General features: G+C 38.6%; 1 protein-coding gene across 25 annotated transcripts in view; it reads right to left on the bottom strand.

Moving 5' to 3' along the window:
* Positions 1-20,810, bottom strand: part of NEB (nebulin) — a 272,007-nt gene that overhangs the window by 199,895 nt on the left and 51,302 nt on the right. For all 25 annotated transcript variants that reach the window (XM_040357978.1, XM_040357987.1, XM_040357983.1 and 22 more), the window contains 9 exons: positions 19,950-20,057; positions 19,752-19,856; positions 17,997-18,095; positions 14,233-14,337; positions 11,532-11,639; positions 10,097-10,210; positions 6,217-6,414; positions 3,583-3,690; positions 1,499-1,597 (listed from right to left, as the gene is read on the bottom strand). In XM_040357978.1, the coding sequence (XP_040213912.1) occupies positions 1,499-1,597; positions 3,583-3,690; positions 6,217-6,414; positions 10,097-10,210; positions 11,532-11,639; positions 14,233-14,337; positions 17,997-18,095; positions 19,752-19,856; positions 19,950-20,057 (1,044 nt within the window). The remainder of the gene's footprint in view (positions 1-1,498; positions 1,598-3,582; positions 3,691-6,216; positions 6,415-10,096; positions 10,211-11,531; positions 11,640-14,232; positions 14,338-17,996; positions 18,096-19,751; positions 19,857-19,949; positions 20,058-20,810) is intronic.

The following is a 20,810-nucleotide window of genomic DNA, read 5'->3' as shown; positions in this document are numbered from 1 at the left end:
TCTGTCAGCAGTTCAGCCTCTAGTGACTCTGATTTTTGGCACAGTGCGAAAATAGAGAGCAACTGAAGCTGTGCAGAGCAGGATAAGACCATGCCCTACTGGATTTTAAATAGTTTAGGCAAAGGGGCCCAGCATTAGGTAGTCTATCAAGACTTAATTTTCTGACTAAAGTTCCACTTTAACCACTTCCCTACCGGCCCATAGTAAAATGACGTCCACAAAGAACTTCTGCCGTTCAGAGTGGACGTCATATGACGTCCTGGGCTTTCCGGGTGGATATCTGAATGATGCCTGCAGCTAAGAGGCATCATTCAGATATCCTTCTAAACTGCCGGCGATTCTGCACAACGTAAGAACGATCATAGCGGCGGTTCCGCCGCTAGATCGTTCTTACAGGCGGCGGGAGGGGACATCCCCCCCTCCCGCCGCCATCCGGTGCTTCTCCGGGCTCTCCCGTGCGAATCGTCCGGCGCTCGAAGGAGCATAGAGAAGACTGGTGACCAGATGGTCACCAGTCATCTCTATGACCGTCGGAGGACCCGGGCGCGATGTGATGACGTCACGCCCGGGTCCCCGTAAGTAAACAAAGCCGCGATTGCGGCTGCTAAGCAACCACAAGCATGAGATCGGTGAATTTTTTTTCACCGATTTCATGCTTTCCAGCCTGGAGGAGAGATGTGGGGTCTTATTGACCCCGCATCTCTCCATAAAGAGTACCTGTCACACACATTCCTATTACAAGGGATGTTTACATTCCTTGTAATAGGAATAAAAGTGATAAAAAAAAAAAAAAAAGGGTAAAAAAAGAAATAAATATATAAAAAAAAAAAAGAAATAAAAATTTATTTTTTTAACGCCCCTGTCCCCGGTAGCTTGCGCGCAGAAGCGAACGCACACGCAAGTCCCGCCGACATATGTAAACGCTGTATAAACCACATATGTGAGGTATCGCCGCGTGCGTTAGAGTGCCAGCAACAATTCTAGCACTAGATCTCCTCTGTAAATCTAAACTGGTAACCTGTAAAAAATTTCAAATCGTTGCCTATGAAGATTTTTAAGTACCGAAGTTTGGCGCCATTCCATGAGTGTGCGCAATTTTAAAGCGTGACATGTTAGGTATCTATTTACTCGGTGTAACATCATATTTCATATTTTACAGAAAAATTGGGCTAACTTTACTGTTTTTAAATTTTTTTAATTCATGAAACAATTTTTTTCCCAAAAAAAGGCGTTTGAAAAATTATTGCGCAAATACCGTGCAAGATAAAAGGTTTCAATGACCGTCGTTTTATTCCCTAGGGTGTCTGCTAAAAAAACATATATAATGTTTGGGGGTTCTGCGTAATTTTCTAGCAAAAAAATTATGATTTGTACATGTAGGAGAGAAGTGCCAGAATAGGCCTGGTATGGAAGTGTGTATAACTGCCCGGTATGGAAGAGGTTAAACAAGATAATAGCATTATCATCATTGAAGGGTTTAAAGGCATACAGTACTTACATTACTCCTCTGTTTCTGGTTGATTTTAGCTTGGACCATAACAGGATCATCTTCTACAGAAGTAAACTTATAAGTATCTGGATGTCGTCTGTATTTTCTCTGTGGAAAGAAATGAATTATTATTATTATTACTAAGTAAAATAACAGCAAATGTACCAATTATATCTCATATACTTAGTATGAGTAACAGAGAATCAACCAAGAGTGATAAATCTTTCCAAATGGTGAAGTTCTTTTCCAAGATAAAGATAGGACATAATTTGTAGAATAATAGTGTTGTTCTGCTACAGAAGTGATGATTTTATGGTAAAGGAAGATATCCATTGTTTCTTGATTGTATTGACCACTAGGGTCAAACTTCAGTGATGCTTTTTTGACCACAGATTTCTATGGTCACAAAGTTTTTTGTTTTTTTTTTCAAATTATTTATTTTACATTTTTTATAGACTATCACAATGAGCTTATGGAAATAATAGTACAGAAAACTCATCAATAGGAAAAGGGATACAGCTGCACACTACCATCAATCCAACAACGGTTTGTTGTGTCAACATAGACTGCTACCAGGACATAGGACACAGAAAAGAGGTGACGCGTTTCACACACTTAAACCATGGTTTTGAAGAAGCACAAGTTAAATGTGAAACGTGTCACCTCTTGTCTGTGTCCTGGTGGCAGTCAATGTTGACACAATAAATCATTGCTGGATTGATGGTGGTGTGCAGCTGTATCCTTTTTCCTATTCCTCATATCACAGTGGCGAGCCAGGGCTAGCTGGGGCTAGCACCCCACCCATTTAATCCATTTGGATTACCTTCACCTAGAGCAGTGTTTTCTTTCTACAGAAAACTGATGACAACAAAATGTAAGCAAGATGCTGACCATTGCACCGACAGGTCATAACATATCCAATTACAGTATAGATTTAATTTTAGTAATTTCCTGAAAACTATAGTCCAGAATCTTCTGAATTGGAATCATGGCATTTATGAAATGGTATTTAAACCCTTAACTGACATGGTCACAAAGTTATATGCATCTAAGATGCAGAACGTTTGGAGCTGCTTGGTCAAAGATAGAGGCTTTTGGGATAGCTCAGGTTCCTTTGTTGGGTTTATACATTTCTGAAAAATAGTATCTAATACTTGCATATTTATACACAGGATTACAAGAGGGGCAATGAAATATGCACATTTTAAAAAAATACAACAATTTTATCTTTACACACTTTAGTGGTAAAGTCTATTGTAAGAGATAAGAAAATAGGCATTTAGAAGAGTTATTGGGGTAACTTAGATGAGCATTTCAGATACAATTCTTCAAACCCTCAAACTGCATGCATTAATCAATAGCTAACACGGTGCATACCACATGTATCTCAAATAAGCTAAAGAATTATTATATTGAATAGTGCCTTATATATAGTGAAAGGTTAATTTTGCTCATATGTATCTCCTGAACACTTACATATCATAAGGGAAGAAATTATACAAGGGGCAACTTGACAACTCTTTTAAGATCTTGCTACCCTTAAAATGATGACCATCATAGCAGGGAGAAACCATTATAAACCCTCAAAGGTAAAGGCATAAAAGTATGAACTCCCATTGGAACAAGACCATTTTTACAGGCCAGGAAACAATACGACCCCGTGTTTTTGCTAAACTTCTTAGAGCTTATCACAGTAATTTCATATTGTGGGCAGAAATAATATTTAAAAAATTGCTGTTTATTAAACACTGAAAGCAGCTGCTGTGGTTAGGAGTTAATGCATCGTCTGTGCAGTAATGATACATGACCTATAACAGTGGCAATAAAGTTACTGGATAGACGGATTTTCCCATATATGGTTTGGTATCAATAGGTTTTTACACGTTTTTAAATAAAAACACCAATTATACACAATTAAAACTGGATAGATGTGACTGTCAGAATGAGGCTGGCCACAATAGTTTCACAAATTAGCATTGGCTCTGGGAATATTAGACCTATATTGATACATGTGTTGGGTGTACAGAAAATATGACAGTTTTTTTTAACAGGGAACAGGTATACTAAGACAAGTTGCCACTGAATATCATTACCTCATTCAGGATCTGCCCAGCTTTCTTGGCTTGTTCCACATCCAGGGATCCATAAGGCACCCATCCACAACCTTTTACCCAGCTGTTATAATCCGATTTATAATCAACCTGGAAAACAGAGCACAAGTTAACTAAGTAAAAACAAACAAAAAAAATTAAATAATGCATGTGCATTAATTGCCCTTGATGTATTGCCCAGTTCCAGCTTCACAGTCTACCAAATTCTGGGGGTCCATCGAGCACATTAGTGGTGGATTCTATACATTCTGGTAGCTACTTGCCATGATAAGTGATTCCAGGTGACTTGTAACCATAAGGGTTTGAAGGATTTAATCTTGGCAAATAGCTTGGTTTTGGATCACTGTTTCTATAATGATCTTCATTTTACAGGACTTATTTACCATTTCGGTAACCATGCATGGTCAGCTGATACTAAAATTATATTTTCGCCAGTCATTCCAATGAACAAATATTGGATTGGTGGCTCTTCTGACTGCTCTGTTATGTCCACGATAAGCTTAATATTTTAATTAATTCATGCTTATGCCCCTTATTAATATTTTATGTCTTTATCCTCCAGGTGGAGTTGCTAAGCTGGTTATATACACTACAAATTAATGCAGCAAACCATTTTTTTTTTTAATCACATAGCAATCTATAACATAAAATGGTGAATTGATCACAAGGAGTTAGGATCAAAATTGCTGTGATATTTGAACCTAGTAGAAAAATCTAATTGCTTTCAGTCAGGTAGCCAACTTCAATTCCTTAGAGTTTTTAGAAGCCACCGGGGGCCCTTTCACACATGTGCACTGTGGCAATGCATGCTGCAATGCATATGTTGCCGCAACACTTGCTCTTAGTGTAGTGCATTGACATTCTGAATGCATTGTACAATAGAGCCCAGTGCATGATGCACTGCAGAGCAAAACAATGCATATATTGTGTGTGTTGGCATGATACATGCCTTAAAAAGGGTCATGAATTCTTTTTTCATCCACTGTAGTGCATTGGTAGAGCATTCATTATGACTGAGCTGCCCAGGTCACACAAGTGAAAGTGCTATATTGTGTGTTTTTTTTTTCAATTCTTTATTTTTAATATTTTCTTTTTCCACAAAAATAACCATAATACATCTTTGCGAATAAACCATCTTATACATGCATTCTTAAACTTATATTATTTTAATACTATCCTTAATGATATCTTTGTGATTGGCTATCCCTCTGACCCTTCCACTACGTACTCCCCTCCTCCCCAAGAAAGAAAGAAACCAAAAATGTCGGTTTAATCTTAGAATAGTTAAAAAAAAAAAAAAAAAGAGAAATAAAAAGATCTCCTTCCTCCCTTCTCTTTCTTTCCTTAACTCTTCCTTTCCTGTTGGTTCCTTCCTTCCCCCTCTCTATATTGTGTGTTAACAAGTGTGCATTGATACACTGCAATGAAGACTTACAGTAGGTGTGATTGGGCCCTGAATGTATTGCTCTGTTTCAGCATCACAATTGGCTGAATCCTGGTGGTTCATCAAACCCATGGGTGGTAGATTGCCTATATTTTGTTAACCTGCCTGGCGGTCTTCCCGAGTCTGACTCGGGGTTAGATTTTCCTGCTGCGAGCGGAAACCCTGAGTCAGACTCGGGATCGCCTCGCTAGATCCACAGGCACAAGTTACTTACCTTGTCCCTGGATCCAGCGATGCCACCGCGCTGTGTGAGCGAGCGGGACCTCGCTCGATTCACACAGTGCCTCCGTGTGACGCCGATCTCCGTTCCCTGCGACGTTACGACGCACGGGGACGGAGAACGGCGCCAAATTCAAAAAAGTAAACAAACACCTTACATACAGTATACTGTAATCTTATAGATTACAGTACTGTATGTAAAAAAAACACACCCCCCTTGTCCCTAGTGGTCTGTCCTGTGTCATGCATGTCATTTTATATAATAAAAACCTTTTTTTCTCCCTGCAAACTGTAGATTGTCCATAGCAACCAAAAGTGTCCCTTTATGTCAAAAATAGTTTTAGATCAGCTAAAAAACAGCGATAATAAATTATAATCACTTGCAGAATTGTGCGATAGCGATTTGTGGGGAAATTCGTCATAAAAAAAAAAAAATAATGACAGCAACAATTCTGCAACTGAGCAAATTTCAGTGATTTTGATTTGATTACATTATTGAATAATTTTTATTATAATTATATTATTATTTGTTATAATTATTTATAATTATTTATTATATTATAATTTATAATTTTGTTTTTAAAAAAATGTCATACCTGGGATGCCTATTAGAATCTTGTTTGGTCAGATTTAAGTGAGTTATTTCTAAAAATTACAGACCTACAATATAAAACGCCAAATTTCCTTGCAAATAATGGTACCGCTTTTAGCATGTTTTTTCTGACAGAATCATACCGCCAGGGAGGTTAATTACGTGTGATCATAAGTGATCCATGGTGGAAATAGATACATGCTTTTAGATATTTAGCTTTAGCGGTAAAAAATCCAGTAAGCTACCGGTATGTAGTGATAAATATTTTACCTGTAACTTTACATCCTTTTTCCTAGTAACTACTATAAACAGATAAAAGTGCTCCATTTAACAAAAGATGTATGTATGTGAGATTACTTACATCACTCTGGATGGTATAGGCCTTCTTAGCCGATTCCAGGTTAATGCTGTCAGGAGGGTAAAAGTAATTGTGAAGGAGGTGTTTATAATCAATGTTGCTGGCAATAGCCTGGGATTTCTTAGCTGACTGCACTTGAATCATATCCAAGGGTACATTATATTTGGTCTTTCCTATCTCATAGTCTTTCTTGTATTCAATCTAGAAGACACAAAAGAAAAGACAATACTCAAAAAACTGTTTCAGGACAACCATTTGCAATGCAAAAAATACAACACAAACCTGATGTAGTCAGTCTACCAACCAATTATGATTCAAGGACAACATTGTAGCCTGGGGCATTTTGTTCTGCACACCACAATATTATTATCTATCCTGTGTCATTGACAGGCTGTGTTTCCTGAAATTTATGACAGATTCCATAAAATTCCTTTCTCTGTTGCAAATTGTCCATTGCACCTTTAACATGCTATAGGGAAGTGTAATGGATTTTTTTCATCGGAGAAACCGATCGTGTGTGGGCCCCATCGGACTTTTTTCCATCGGTGTAAAAAAATAGAACATGTTTTAAATTTTTCCGATGAAAAAAAAACTATAGTAAATTCCGATCGTCTGTGTGGAACTCCTTCGGAGAAAAATCAAGTCGACGCATGCTCGGAAGCATTGAACTTCATTTTTTTCAGCTCGTCGTAGTGTTTTACTTCACCGCGTTTTGGCACGGTCGGAATTTAGTCTGATAGTGTGTATGCAAGACTGATGAAAGTCAACTTCATCGGAATTCTGACAAAAAATTCCATCGGATTTTATTCAGAAATCCGATCGTGTGTACGTGGCATTAGACCTCTGTCCAGTTGTATTGTTGTATGTAACCCCCTCCTCCCTGGGGTGGGGGTGGAATTCATGCCTCTATTTGTCTAGGAGACCATTGTCATCAAGACAGAAAGAGAGTTATTTACTAAAACTGTATGGTGCAAAATCTGATGCATCTCTGCATAGAAACCAACGAGCTTCCAGGTTTAATTGTCAAAGCTTAACTAAACAAGTTGAAGTTAGAAGCTGATTGGCTACCATGCACAACTTCATCAGATCCTGAGTGCTGCAGTTTTAGTAAATCTCCCTCAGTGGAACAGATAATCTAAACTTTGAGCTGTCATGAAAGCATGAGGTAAGGGAAAATCCTCCAATATCGACACATTTTCCTATAACAACACTTTAAGAAGAGAATTGTGTTTGAATTTCCTCTCATGTCCTGTTTTGTTTCTGGAACATTTTAACTCAATAGGGGGTTTTAACCCTTCTCTAGTCTTTACATAGATCTAAAGGCCACAAAAAGAGTCAAAAATTGATTGTGCTTACAATTTTACCTTTTCATAGTATATTTTTTTTTGTTAAATTGTTACAAATAAATGGAATTCTATAGTCTTTTGAATTACAGACATAATTAACCCCTTGGCGCAGAGGGTATGCAAATATGCGACCCTACTGGACTGGGCTTTTTTCTGTGACACTGCATATTTGCATATCTGACTTTGTGCTGGGAACACGTTACAAGGCATGCTTCCAGCACAGAGACCGGGGTCTCACCAGGAGCCCGGTGCCCCATACTAATGATTGGGACATGAAACTCCCGATTCCGGGTCACCTGATAGATGTGATAGCCTCTGATTGGCTATCACAGTGATGGACGGGCGAAACACATCGTTTTCCTCATCGAGTTCCTTGTTAGGCTGTCGAGGAACTCGACAAGCCAATTTTCTCCATTCCCGTCAAGGAAATAGAGAACTTGCTCTCTTTTTGGCTCGTCGAGTTTCTCAACAGTTTCCTTGACGAAAATGTACACACGACCGGTTTCCTCAGCAAAAAAATATCTCCCAGCAAGTTTCTTGTTGGTTTTTGCCAAGAAACTCTGTCGTGTGTACGAGACCTGAGAGGTGGAGGATGCTAATAAGCAGGAACATCAGTGATGATATAGTAAAGGAGAGATGGGAAAGCTTACATGCCAGATTTTATATCTCAGAGGTGAGAGTTCTGGGAGATCTCTACTATGGTTCAATACTTCTATTGAGAACATATCACGGAGGGGAAAAATATTGTAATAAAGACTTCTGAAGCAATTGAGGATTGAATTCCCAGTAGAGTCTATTGTATGGGACTTCCTAGGACTTTATATTCACCCATCAACATTGATTGGAATATTGAACTATTTGCACCATTTCCACTTATTGTACTGCACTTATTGCACATTGAATTTTTTGCACTTTTGCACAAGATTGATCTTCCTTTATTGTTTTATAATTTTTGTTGATTGTTTTTTTGGCACGTACATGTATGTGTCAGGCTTTACCACTATTGCACTTAATTAAGTCCTTTTTAGGATTCTTTTGCACCTTATTTATATTGCGGTTTGTACTTTGTTAGTATTTTCTTTAGCGCAAGATCATCTATATACATACAGTGTACTTAATATGTGTTGGTTTCCTGTTTACACATCTTTCTGTGAATTAATTTATCCTGGTGAATATATTATTTAGATGTTTTAACGACAGCTGCCAGCAAGACAGTATTCTGTTTCACAGTAGGAACTATCCAGCATCTCCTTTTTATGGTTGAGGTATTTTTAGGTTTTGCTTCCATCTGAGGTCTGAAAATGCTCTTCACTCCTCTTCTTTTGGGAGGTTGTGCTATTTTAAAGTCAGTGGGTGATAAAATAGTATTTCCTGCAGCTTAACTTAAAGCCAATGTTAACTCAACTAATTAACTTTTCTTATTTTCTCCATTTTGGTCTGTTTATTATGCCATTGGAAGCACTTTGATATTTATGGTTCAGAAAGGACTTAAGCTGCGTACACACGATCAGTCCATCCGATGAGAACGGTCTGAAGGATAACCGATGAAGCTGACTGATGGTCCATTGCGCCTACACACCATCGGTTAAAAAAACGATCGTGTCAGAACGCGGTGACGTAAAACACAACGAGCTGAAAAAAAGTTCAATGCTTCCAAGCATGGGTCGACTTGATTCTGAGCATGCATGGATTTTTAAACGATGGTCGTGCCTACTAACGATCGGTTTTGACCTATCGGTTAGGAATCCATCCGTTAAATTTAAATCAAGTTGGCTGTTTTTTTTAACCGATGGTTAAATAACCTATGGGGCCCACACACGATCGGTTTTGACCGATGAAAACAGTCCATCAGACCGTTGTCCTCTGGTTAACCTATCGTGTGTACGAGGCCTTACTGTATTTATTGGCGTATAACACTCACTTTTTTACCCTGAAAATAGAGGGTAAACTGTGCCTGCGTATTATATGCAGGGGGCTGTGGAAAGTTGTTTTCGGTATACGGTATATAGTCTTATATAAGTCTTATATTATATATAAAGGCTTATATAATAATGCTCTAATACTAAACTCCAAATGGATCAGGTTGGGAGCTACGTAAGAAGCTACAACATGGCTTTACTAATAAAGGAGTTCTAGCATAGTTTAAAAAAGAATATACGTTTGTTGGTTTAGAAATAAAAGATCAGTTAGAAGATGGGAGTTCCCTGTTGTTTTTGTTACATGTTAAGAAAAATGAGTATTCAGGGACACTGAGGGGTTCACCTGCAAATTTTGTAAATTATGAAATTTGCAAAACTGTTCTTAAACAGAACCAGGGCAGATTTGCTCATTCCTAGTTCTAACTCTACTTTACTAAAATTGAAAGAAGACTTTGACTGGAGCTGGACTTTAAGTGTGCATTGAACATAGTTTTGTTCTCCACTGTCACCTCTTTGGTCAGCCATTCCTCCTGGCTAACTACCTACATACAGATTCAGAGTTTCACTTGTGCAAGTTTGTTGCGATCAATAAAATGTATAGTTATGCCATATACTTACATCACTCTGGTTACGAGACACTTTCTTAGAATGCAGCATCTTGGGGTCATCGTGAATGCTAAGTGCTCCGATCATCTTTCCTCTGTTCCGTTCATAGTCTTTCTTGTATTCAACCTGTTGGGAATGAAGTCAAATTAAAGGTGGATATCAAAAAGATAATTACTGTGCTAAAATCACAATTAACAGGCAAATGGAATTAATTATTATAATAGTCAGTAAAATGTATTTTTTCTCAATTCTGATCAACATCTGAACTAACATCCCAGTTTATGATGTGCTTAGCACTGTCAAGGCCCATTCACACTACCCCCCGGTGGTATAGTACAGTATAATGCACTTTTTAATTTGCGCACTGCAAAGGAAATTAATATATACCTAAGTACAGAATCTCACAAAAGTGAGTACAGTACATTCCACACATTTTTGTAAATATTTTATATCTTTTCATGTGACAACAGTGAATAAATTACACTTTGCTACAATGTAAAGTAGTGAGTGGACAGCTTGTATAAAAGTGTAAATTTGCTGTCCCCTCAAAATAACTCAACACACAGCCATTAATGTCTAAACCGCTGGCAACAAAAGTGGGTACACCGTAAGTGAAAATGTCCAAATTCGGCCCAAAGTGTCAATATTTTGTGTGGCCACCATTATTTTCCAGCACTGCCTTAACCCTCTTGGGCGTGGAGTTCACCAGAGCTTCACAGGTTGCCACTGAATTCCTCTTTCATTCCTCCATGATGACATTATGAAGCTGGTGGATGTAAGAGACCTTGCGCTCCCCCACCTTCCTTTTGAGGATGCCCCACAGATGATCAATAGGGTTTAGGTCTGGAGACATGCTTGGCCAGTCCATCACCTTTACCGTCAGCTTTTTTAGCAAAGCAGTGGTAGACTTGGAGGTGTGTTTTGTTGGAATACTGCCCTGCAGCCCAGTCTCCAAAGGGGAGGGGATCATGCTCTGCTTCAGTATGTCACAGTACATGTTGGCTTTCATGGTTCCCTCAATGAAATATTTTTAAATATATATACACAAATGTTTTGCCTTTCATTTCTATTTTAAACTGAATGTTTTTTTGTTTGTTTTTTTAACAAGGTAAGGGTTCACATATATTTTAATGCAATGCATATTGTAAATGTGACCAAAGCCATAAAAAAATAATTAATAAACATGTTGGGTTGATTTACTGAAGGTTTAGAGAATGTTCACCTTGCAAAGTGAATTTTCACTTTGGAAGGGAATTTTCACTTACCTGCTAATGCAATGTAATTTAACTTTGCAATATCCAATTCCACGCAAGTCAGCAGCATTTACTAAGCTAAGTGGAAATTCACTTTGCTAAGTGAACAGCTAATATCCTTTAGTTAATCAACCAAATAAGTCATTGCGCTAACATTCATTCTCGCCAAAAAAAGATAATTAATTTATACTCACATCGCTGGCCTTTTTTCTGTTTGCTTTTGCTGCCACCAGTGGGATAGCATCAATCTTAATTTCAAACTCCTTTGCTTTTGATTTATTCCAGTCATATTTGTACCAGTTCTGTAAGAAAAAAATATGTCAACTGTTTTAATATCTGTATGTGTCTTCCATTTCTTTCTTAATATCTGCCTGCATATATCTACTACTAAACTCTAAACATGTCCCATTTATCTATCTATCTATCTATCTATCTATCTATCTATCTATCTATCTATCTATCTATCTATCTATCTATGTATCCTTTCTTTGTTGATGTTGTTTTCCTCACTTTCTGTCTTGTGAAATGTTGTCAGTATGACAGGAAGTGAGGGTAAATATTTATAATAGACTCCCAGGTAGCAGTAAAAACCTAAAAACCTGACAAAGGTTTCCAACCCTTAATGAATCACAAACCACTATTTTTTTTGGCTGGGTATACAATTTAAAGCTTATTACCCTAAACAAGTAGTCAAATCGCTTAAAAAAGTACATCACATTATTTCACAAAATATGATGATAAACATTGGAATACATGGAATTGTGTTATATTCGACATTGATTCATCTTCCTGTTTAGGTTATCTGTCTGTCAAGCTCATCTATCATGTTAAAGCTTTCCCTTGTGTCAGCTGCCAGATACATTTCAAAGGTTATCGTTGGCATTTTAAAACTTCAGAATGTGGGATTCCTCTGTATCCTCCATCCCTGAGTAGAGAGCCTGATATAGACCCAGGAATGCGTGTTGTCATCATAATCACAAAACAGGAGAGAGAGACTGAAGTCATGTCCTGAAACCCCAAGATCTGTTCTACTTACATTAGGTCTACATTTTTCTTCTTTACTTCTCACTTGCTGAATTATTTGCTTAGAAGAGGAGGAACGTGAAGACACCACTTTAGTAAGCCAGTTAAGTGCACAGCCACAAACCGAGCAGCACTTTGACTGCAGTGGAGTGTAAAAGCACAAAGTGCCCTTACTGGGTCTAAATCCTGCAAAGCCCCAGTCATAAAAACTTGACACGTGATGTACATAAAGGCATGTAAATCCAAATTAGAAATGTTGGGATTGCATTCTACAGGTATGATGTAGAGCAGGGGTCTCCAAACATTCTAAACAAAGGGCCGGTTTATTGTCCTTCAGACTCTTGGAGGGCCAGGGTTTGGTCAGCGGGAGTGGAAATTTTCCTGGCATCATTGTTGGTAAACATTTGGTATTAGGGGGAGGAATAGTGCCCCATTGCTGGTATCATAGGGAGGAATAGTGCTCTATTAGTTGTGTCAGTGGGAGAAATGGTGCTCCATTGTCGGTGTCAGATGGCAGAATAGTGTCTCGTATCAGTGGGAGGGATAGTGCCCCAAGGGCCGGATAAAGGCAAGCAAAGGGCCACATCCGGCCCTCGGGCCGCAGTTTGGAGACCACTGATGTAGAGGAATAATTGAGTTCAGGTGTCTACAGACATTTTACCTGATCAGAGACATCTGTATAATTTAAACAATCTCAGTGAACCTAGCTAATGAAGACCATACATGGGTCAAACTCCCCAAAAAAAATATTTTTGTAATCCGATTGTGCCACCATTGATTTCCAAATTCGATCAACCAAGCCTTCAATTTCACCTCATTTTGCTAAAGAAACAATATTTTGTGGACGGGAATCTTCTTTTCTTTCCAGGTCACAGCTCATGTGCATTTCTTTTTCAATTGTATTTCTTGCACGATTCTCCCATCATTGATTAGAACGTTGTTCCTTATTAAAAACATTTCCAACATGCCCGATTACTCAAATTCGATGGCTGCACTAAAATTGTGCCAAATTCTAACAAGAATTCTTAGTTACGATTTTCGAATGAAAATTCTTTCAAAAATCGACCCATGTATAAGGCCGCCTTAAGGCTCAATAATTGAGCCTGCTCAGCAGCAAGTTGATCAGCCAGGATGCATCTTCTCAGCCTGTTGCTTCCTCTTAGCCAGGTTGGCATACGCAGTGCTTTCCCTTCTTTCCTCTTTAATAGACACCATTTAGGGGAAAGTGACACTGAGAGTATCTGTAATAAGCCTATTCCCTCACCAACCAGCGCTCCCCCATTTCTCCTTTTACTGAAACTTGCACTGCAGAATATCTGATGCCGATGATTATAGACAGCCATGATGCTGGAGGTCAGTGGGAGGGGCTCCCAATTTTGCAGCAGTGTGATTGGAGGCACAGTACTGACATAATCAAGACCCTATCCTACCAGCTCCAGATTGAAAGTAGTTGATGTGGAGTTGTTTAATGACAGCACAGTCACAGTTCTTGAAGCGTCAATGAGCCTATTTGCAGTGACTAGGTGTTACCTGTCTACAACATATGAGAGTATTGCTGTCATAAAGGAGTTTGTGTAAATAATTTATCAATATTTGATAATGTTTTCACAAAAATGTGTTTCTCCGATAGATTTTAATCACATAAACATATTTGCAGATGAATCCACCTATTACATATATCAGCTTTGTTTTCTGGTTAGCAATGTGGATCTGCGACATTGGGAGCCTAATTGCCTTTTTAATTGCCTTTTTACTGCAGATTTTACCCATTCTCATTTTAACACAATTGATAAAGATAACACAACATTAGATTCAAGTAGTTCAACTTTCAACTATTTACAGAAGGTCAGAAGTAGCAAGACAAATACTTACATCACTGAGGTTATATGCGTTCAATCTAGATTGAAGTATAAAAGGAGAATCTTCTGGAATAGAACACCTGAACTTGTCCTTTTCATGCTTTGCTTTATAATTTAACTAAAAAAAGAAGAGAAAATCAGTACAGATTTATTGGTTACATAGTTTCTTTGATGCCAGATACTAAAGTTTTCTTTATTCTTCCAGCAGAAAGGGCTGCAGCTATCATACGCTTATTGTTGCTTATTGCTTATATTTATTATCCTTGCTCTTTACTTGTCCATTTACCAAGTGCCTTGTATTATTTTAATGGTTTACAGAATACAAGGTGTTCTGTGAATGGACCAGGCAGAAGGGAGGATAGGGAGCATTTCAGCACCAGGTGTATCACGAAAGCTATTTTATCTGGCATCAATTAAACAGTATATAAAAAAAGGGCAGCAATCCTGAAGGTGGCATGCACTTCATGAGAGTTACAGTGATTGTACACTCATTTATTTTTTACAAACATGTTATACTTACCTGATCTGTGCAATGTGTCTTATTGTGGCACACCCGTGGGCTAGATCCCAGCTGCGTTACCTGTGTCCATAAACACAGGCTGCGCAGCTTGACTCCACCCCCTGCTCATCGTCAAGGGATTTGATTGATGGCAGCATGAGCAAGCTTCAGCAAAAGCCTGTGAGACTGGGTAGTAAGAATAGATATCTGAGCAGATGGGCACAGTGCTGGATAGAGTGAGGACCCAGGTAAGTATAAGGGGGGGGGGGTGAGGGGGTGAAACTTTTACCTAAAAATATTTAACCTTAATGGAAGGAATTATGATAATAATGTTTAGGCTTTAGAACCACTTGAGGTTGTACACCACATTACTGGAGGTGCAGCTGTATGATCCAATAATATTGAAGGTTCGTTATGTGTACAACACTTTTTAACAGATTAATGGCATCACAGTTTGGAGCATTTATTGTTCCAAAGTTTTGTTCCTTTGTGTTCCTGTAGTCAGAATAATGACTACATCAGGAATGCGTATTAATTCATGTTTTTAGGTTGAATTGTTGCCAGCATTGAGGGCTGTATGCTAGGGGTACTGCTATGGGGTGTAAATGGCCCCACAAAATGCTAACTTACTTATGGCAAACCTGGAGGACACATTCCTTACCGGCATTCAACAAAACTCATTTACATATTATCGCTATTTTGGTAATATTTTAATCATATGGACAGAAGGGGAAGAAAAAGAAATCACACTTTGCTTAACTCTTGTGTGCCAGTGCCAGGAACAGTAGGGTGTAGATGGAACAGTACCATCCACTAAGTATACAACTTGCAATAACTTCTTCCATGTTTTGTTTTTCTCTTCTGACTACCTCTGGACATTCGAGGGGGGGGGGGGGGTTCAATAATAACAAAATATTTTTGCATAAATCAGGATACATGAAACTAACTCTTCTTTCCTTTGTTTGGTACTTTGTACATTTTTTATTTAAATATCTCTTTATTGAGCTTTTTCAACATTACATAAATAATAATACAAAAATACTTAAGACACAAGATAGACAAACAAACATGTACGGTCTCAATATAACCCCTTCATAAAATCTGATTAATATTTATGGTAATTTTTCTGGGAGGTCCCCTTACCCTATATAAAATATGCCCAATCTTATATTTTTAATCAACTGTTTAAAGGGCATAGGGATAAATTGGAAGAGAAATAAAATGGCAAAGAGATGACAGAAAAGATGTAAGGAGAGAGGAGGGGGAGAGACACAGGAAACAAAGGCCCTACCCCCTCCCAACAAAAAAAAAAAAAAAAAAAGGAAGGGGGGAGGATATAAACCCATCCCACTCCCCTCATCCTCTATCCCCATAAGGGTTCATAGTGCAAATGTGTAGTTCTAATTTCTAGTGAAAAAGTTAAATACATATAAAGAAGAAAGAAAGAGGAAGTTAAAGTGGGGGTTTACCCGAAAACATTTTTTTAACATTAGATTAAGATTATGATCTTCGGGACTGGGCATTCCTATTTGATTGACAGGCTTCCGACCGTCGCATACAGCGCCTCACGCGTTTCCCGAAAGAAGCCGAACGTTGGTGCGGCTCTATACGGCGCCTGCGCACCGATGTTCGGCTACTTTTGGCAACTCGTGACGCGTTGTATGCGACGGTCGGAAGCCTGTCAATCAAATAGGAACGCCCAGTCCCGCAGTCCATACCCGGAAGCCGCAGAGAACATCCATCTCTAAAAAGGTATGTACTGCATTGATTTAAAAAAAAAACACCCGATTGTGCTTCCCACAATTAGCCTCAATCTAATGTTAAAAATTTGTTTTTTTTTAAAAAAAAAAATATTATTTTGTTATATACTTTATGTGTTACTATTAGGAAGGCTTCCCACTCCAAGCCTATTTATGTGAAGCAAAAAAAAGAAAGGCAAGGGGGGGGGATATAAACCCATCCCACTCCCCTCAACCTCTATCCCCATAAGGGTTCATAGTGCAAATGTGTAATGCTAATTTCTAGTGATAAAATTAAATACATATAAAGAAGAATGAAGGAAGAACAAAAAAATAAAAAAAATAAAAGGGGGAAGGAGGAGAAGGGGATATAAGACCCCCTACTCCCTCCTTCCCCAATAAGATTACATATGACAATGTGTAATATAATAATTAATTAAGATATATATGTATATAAATATGTTTATACATGTGAGAGGGGCAGGGAAGAGAGAAGAAAGGGGGGGAAAAAAAGAAGAGAGGGCGAACACACAAAAGAGGGGGGAACGGAGGAACTAGTCCCTACGTCTCCTCCCCTCACCGATCTCCCACCTCATTAGTATTTTCCTCTGATTCCCTAAATTCTCTCCATCTACTCCAGATCTTATCATGTCTTGGCCTACATTCTTCATGATTTGACAACAGCTCCTCCATGGTACTTTGTACATTTAAAACATAGCTTTGCATATAAAGCAGACAAGATGCTGCCTCCAATAACACTTTCTAGTATTATTTAACCCTTTCAAATCCAATATCCCATGCCAGTCAGCCTGGAGCTCTGATGAAGGTGGCAAAATAAAGCCCCTGAAACTTGTTGTTTTGGTAAAGTGTGACTTTTATTTTTATTTTATATATCCCAGGTCCCATTTGAAATGCTTCCGTTAAAGCCCTCCAGTGCAAGAGCTGCCTAACGAAAGTGAAGGGAGGAGTGAAGGACCTCGGCATCCATCAAGGAAAATTAGACACTCTGAGGCCTCGTACACACGGCCGAGGAACTCGACGTGCCAAACACATCGAGTTCCTCTGCCAGTTCAGCCCTGAAGCCGCCGAGGAGCTCGGCGGGCCGAGAGCTCCCATAGAACAATGAGGAAATAGAGAACATGTTCTCTATTTCCTCGCCGAGGTCCTCGTCGGCTTCCTCGGCCGAAAGTGTACACACGGCCGGGTTTCTCGGCAGAATTCAGCCAGAAACTCGGTCGGAAGCTGAATTCTGCCGAGGAAACTGGTCGTGTTTACGGGGCCTAAGAAGAGGAGATGGCTGTGAAGTGCAAAGAGGAAGAGGGCCGTACCAGAGAATGGATTAATATATTTTCTAGCAAGTGCAAGGACACATAAAAATATTTTATGGAAAAGAAAAACTCTACAAGCAGGGATTTAAAATATTTGATTTTTCTGTGCTTTTATTTGCAAATGTGTAAGTTAGTGACAGGGTCTTTTTAAGCAACACACACACATGTATAAGAAGTATTAGGATACAATAAAACAAAAGCTAATACTCACATCACTAAGCTGCTGAGTGTTGATTTCAGCTTGAACCTGCACTGGAGAATCTGTCACTTGAGTGAATTTAATTGTACCGGGATGTTTCTTATAGACGTACTGAAAGAAAATAGTACAGAATCTGTTACCCACAACGCTCTTTAAACAGGATTCCATAAAGATATTAAAATTCAAAGGGAAATGATGTAAAACTGTCAATGCGATAAACATAGTGCAAAGTGAATATTTAATATGCTTGCCCCATAAGGGAGTATTTAAATATAAAAAAATACTAAGCACTTAGCTACAAAATAGATTTATAATTGTTTAGTATGATGAAAGTAACCTTTTTATGATAGTCTCCTTAGACTAGCTTTGATGCAAGTGAAATGATCATCAGAAAAATGTTGAGTCCCACAATAAATACTAATTTAAATCTGTTTGATGGGTCTTAAATTTATAAATTTACTTAGAGCAAACATAGTCAGTTAAGGTAGAATCATTTACAGTTAGAAAGCATTTCTCAGTGCCTAGTCTTAAAGAGGAACTGAACTCTAAAAGCTGTGTCCAAAAAAAGGAGTGCCAAAAAGGGCGAATGACTAGTCACCAGTATTGCCAGTGATCTCCCAGTAGCTGACCTTTTCCCCATTACTGATTTACCATGCCTTGTTCTATACGTCTTGCCTCCAGCAAGGAAAACATTGAGCAGTATAATAGTGAAATCACCAAATCTCACTCCAAATCTTCTAAAACTAGAAGCCAGAAGCAGCAGTGCCTTAGATTTCACATTGCAGACATTCAGCTATATGACTGTAGGCATAAGAATACCTAGTTAACCTCAATTACCAGGGATTGCACTGCTATTTTTTCATGAGGATTTTCTTTGTAAGGGTACTGCATAGGCACAATTAACATTTGTAAATGTTCCCTATATAAATGTTCCCTTATTGTGGAATTTCCCTCATTTTGTGTAGTTGAGACAAAGGATACACAATAAAAGATTTGGCAAATGGGAACTCTGGCACCGCCGGGAGGATCCACCCGGAGAAGGTACACGGGCCAAAATGACAACACTCCCTCTTTCCCTTACTCTCTCTTTCTTTTCCCCTCTTTTCTTTCCTTTTTCTCTTGGGAGACCCCTAGTGTCTCCGGTTGCTTTGATACTTAAAAGTTAAGTCTACTGCTCAGTTTAGCCATAACATGTGGTTAGTCAATGGCCAGCTTGCACTTCGCCACGTTGGCGTCACTGGTTTTAATAGGCAAGCTGGAATACTCGCAATTACTAGGCAGAGATAATGTACACACCCTAGGCTACTGTTAAGGTGTTTATTCTTTACTTTGCCCCTGCGTGCCTAGGGCTCTGAATGGCTGTATGTTATGTACACTTGAACCATTGACCAATAAAATTGTTATTGTTATTGGCTTTATTTTTGGTTCCATGGACATGAGATGACCTTCGTCCCTCTCAGCCAACTTTGGCTGTAGCCATGACACAAGATACAAGTAAATTCTTTGTCCGATATATGCTTGGAAAACAGTATTTTTCTATCGATCAATCCTCAAATGTTCTCACCCCCTTTGTGCATTTCAGTACTCCCTATTGCATTTTCCGTAGTATAAAATTAATAATAAAGACAAAAAATGGGGAATGGGACACCTTATGATGGATAGAGATGGTGTGCATACCCAGGAAATCAGCCTACTAACAGAGTTCCTGAGAAGCATTACAAATTAGGTGGTATAAATCTGCAGCCTCTCCCAAAATGGCATACTTACATCTTTACATTGATCTAGTTTCTTAGAAGCTTCATATTCTTGGGTAAGAGTCTGAGGGAAGTAACAATTGGTTTTGTCCTCTTCATAATCAGCTTTATAGTTTTTCTAAAAGGAATATTAAAAACAGTTAATTTTAAAAGTTGTAACATAATACACTAAAATACTGTACTTATAGAAGTATAAGTGGGGTTTACTTACATCGCTTAGTAAAGAATTGACTTTGGCACAGTGAAGCATATATGGGTTCTCATAGCTGCCAATATAATGTCCCTGAATATTCCTTTGGTAGTGATCTTTGTAATGAAGCTATAGGATAAAAAACAAGTTTGAAACACAGATGTAATTAATAAGACAAGTCATTATAAGTGGCATTCACTGAATAAATGATACTTTGATTTATTATAGAGTGGAACATATTCACTTTTATGATTCCTACCCAATCAAGCAAAAAAAAAGGATTTTAGCTTGCACATGTTTGGATGACTGAAGTCAGAAAAACTTCACCTTATTCACTAAACAAAGTGAAAATGCACTTTGAAAGAGAAAAATGACTTAAGCCCTGTACACACGGCCCGGATTCTCGTCAGGAAAAAAACGTTGTTTTTCCTGACAAGATTCCTGGCAAGATTCTCTTGTCGGCCAAGTGTACAGACACACCATTCAAAAGAACCACCTTTCTTTTGAATGGCACGAACGCGGTGACGTCATAGACTACGACGAGCATGCGCTCGTCACATTCGATGCTGTCGCTGCCATATTGCTTCAACCTACCTATGCCTTGGAAGCTAACGCGCATACGTCAAAGTCATTTCGAGCATGCGCGGGTTTCCATGGACAGGTAACTATACAGAAGCTCGGGTTTCTCAGCAGGTTCTCTATTTTTCTCGTCTAGATTCTGGGCAGTTTTCTTGACGAGAAACCTCAAAGCCTTGTACACACGTACGGGTTTACTCGGCAAGAAAGCTCTGCCAGCAGTTTTCTTGCTGTTTTTTGCTCAGAAAACCGTGCATGTGTACGAGGCTTTAGCTACGTAAATTAGGTGATGTTCTATTACACTTT

Source organism: Rana temporaria, chromosome 6, assembly GCF_905171775.1.
Source record: "Rana temporaria chromosome 6, aRanTem1.1, whole genome shotgun sequence".
In the NCBI taxonomy this organism is placed as follows: Eukaryota; Metazoa; Chordata; class Amphibia; order Anura; family Ranidae; genus Rana; species Rana temporaria.
The sequence above is the reverse complement of the archived record's forward strand: the minus strand, read 5'-3'. Positions and strand labels throughout refer to the sequence as shown.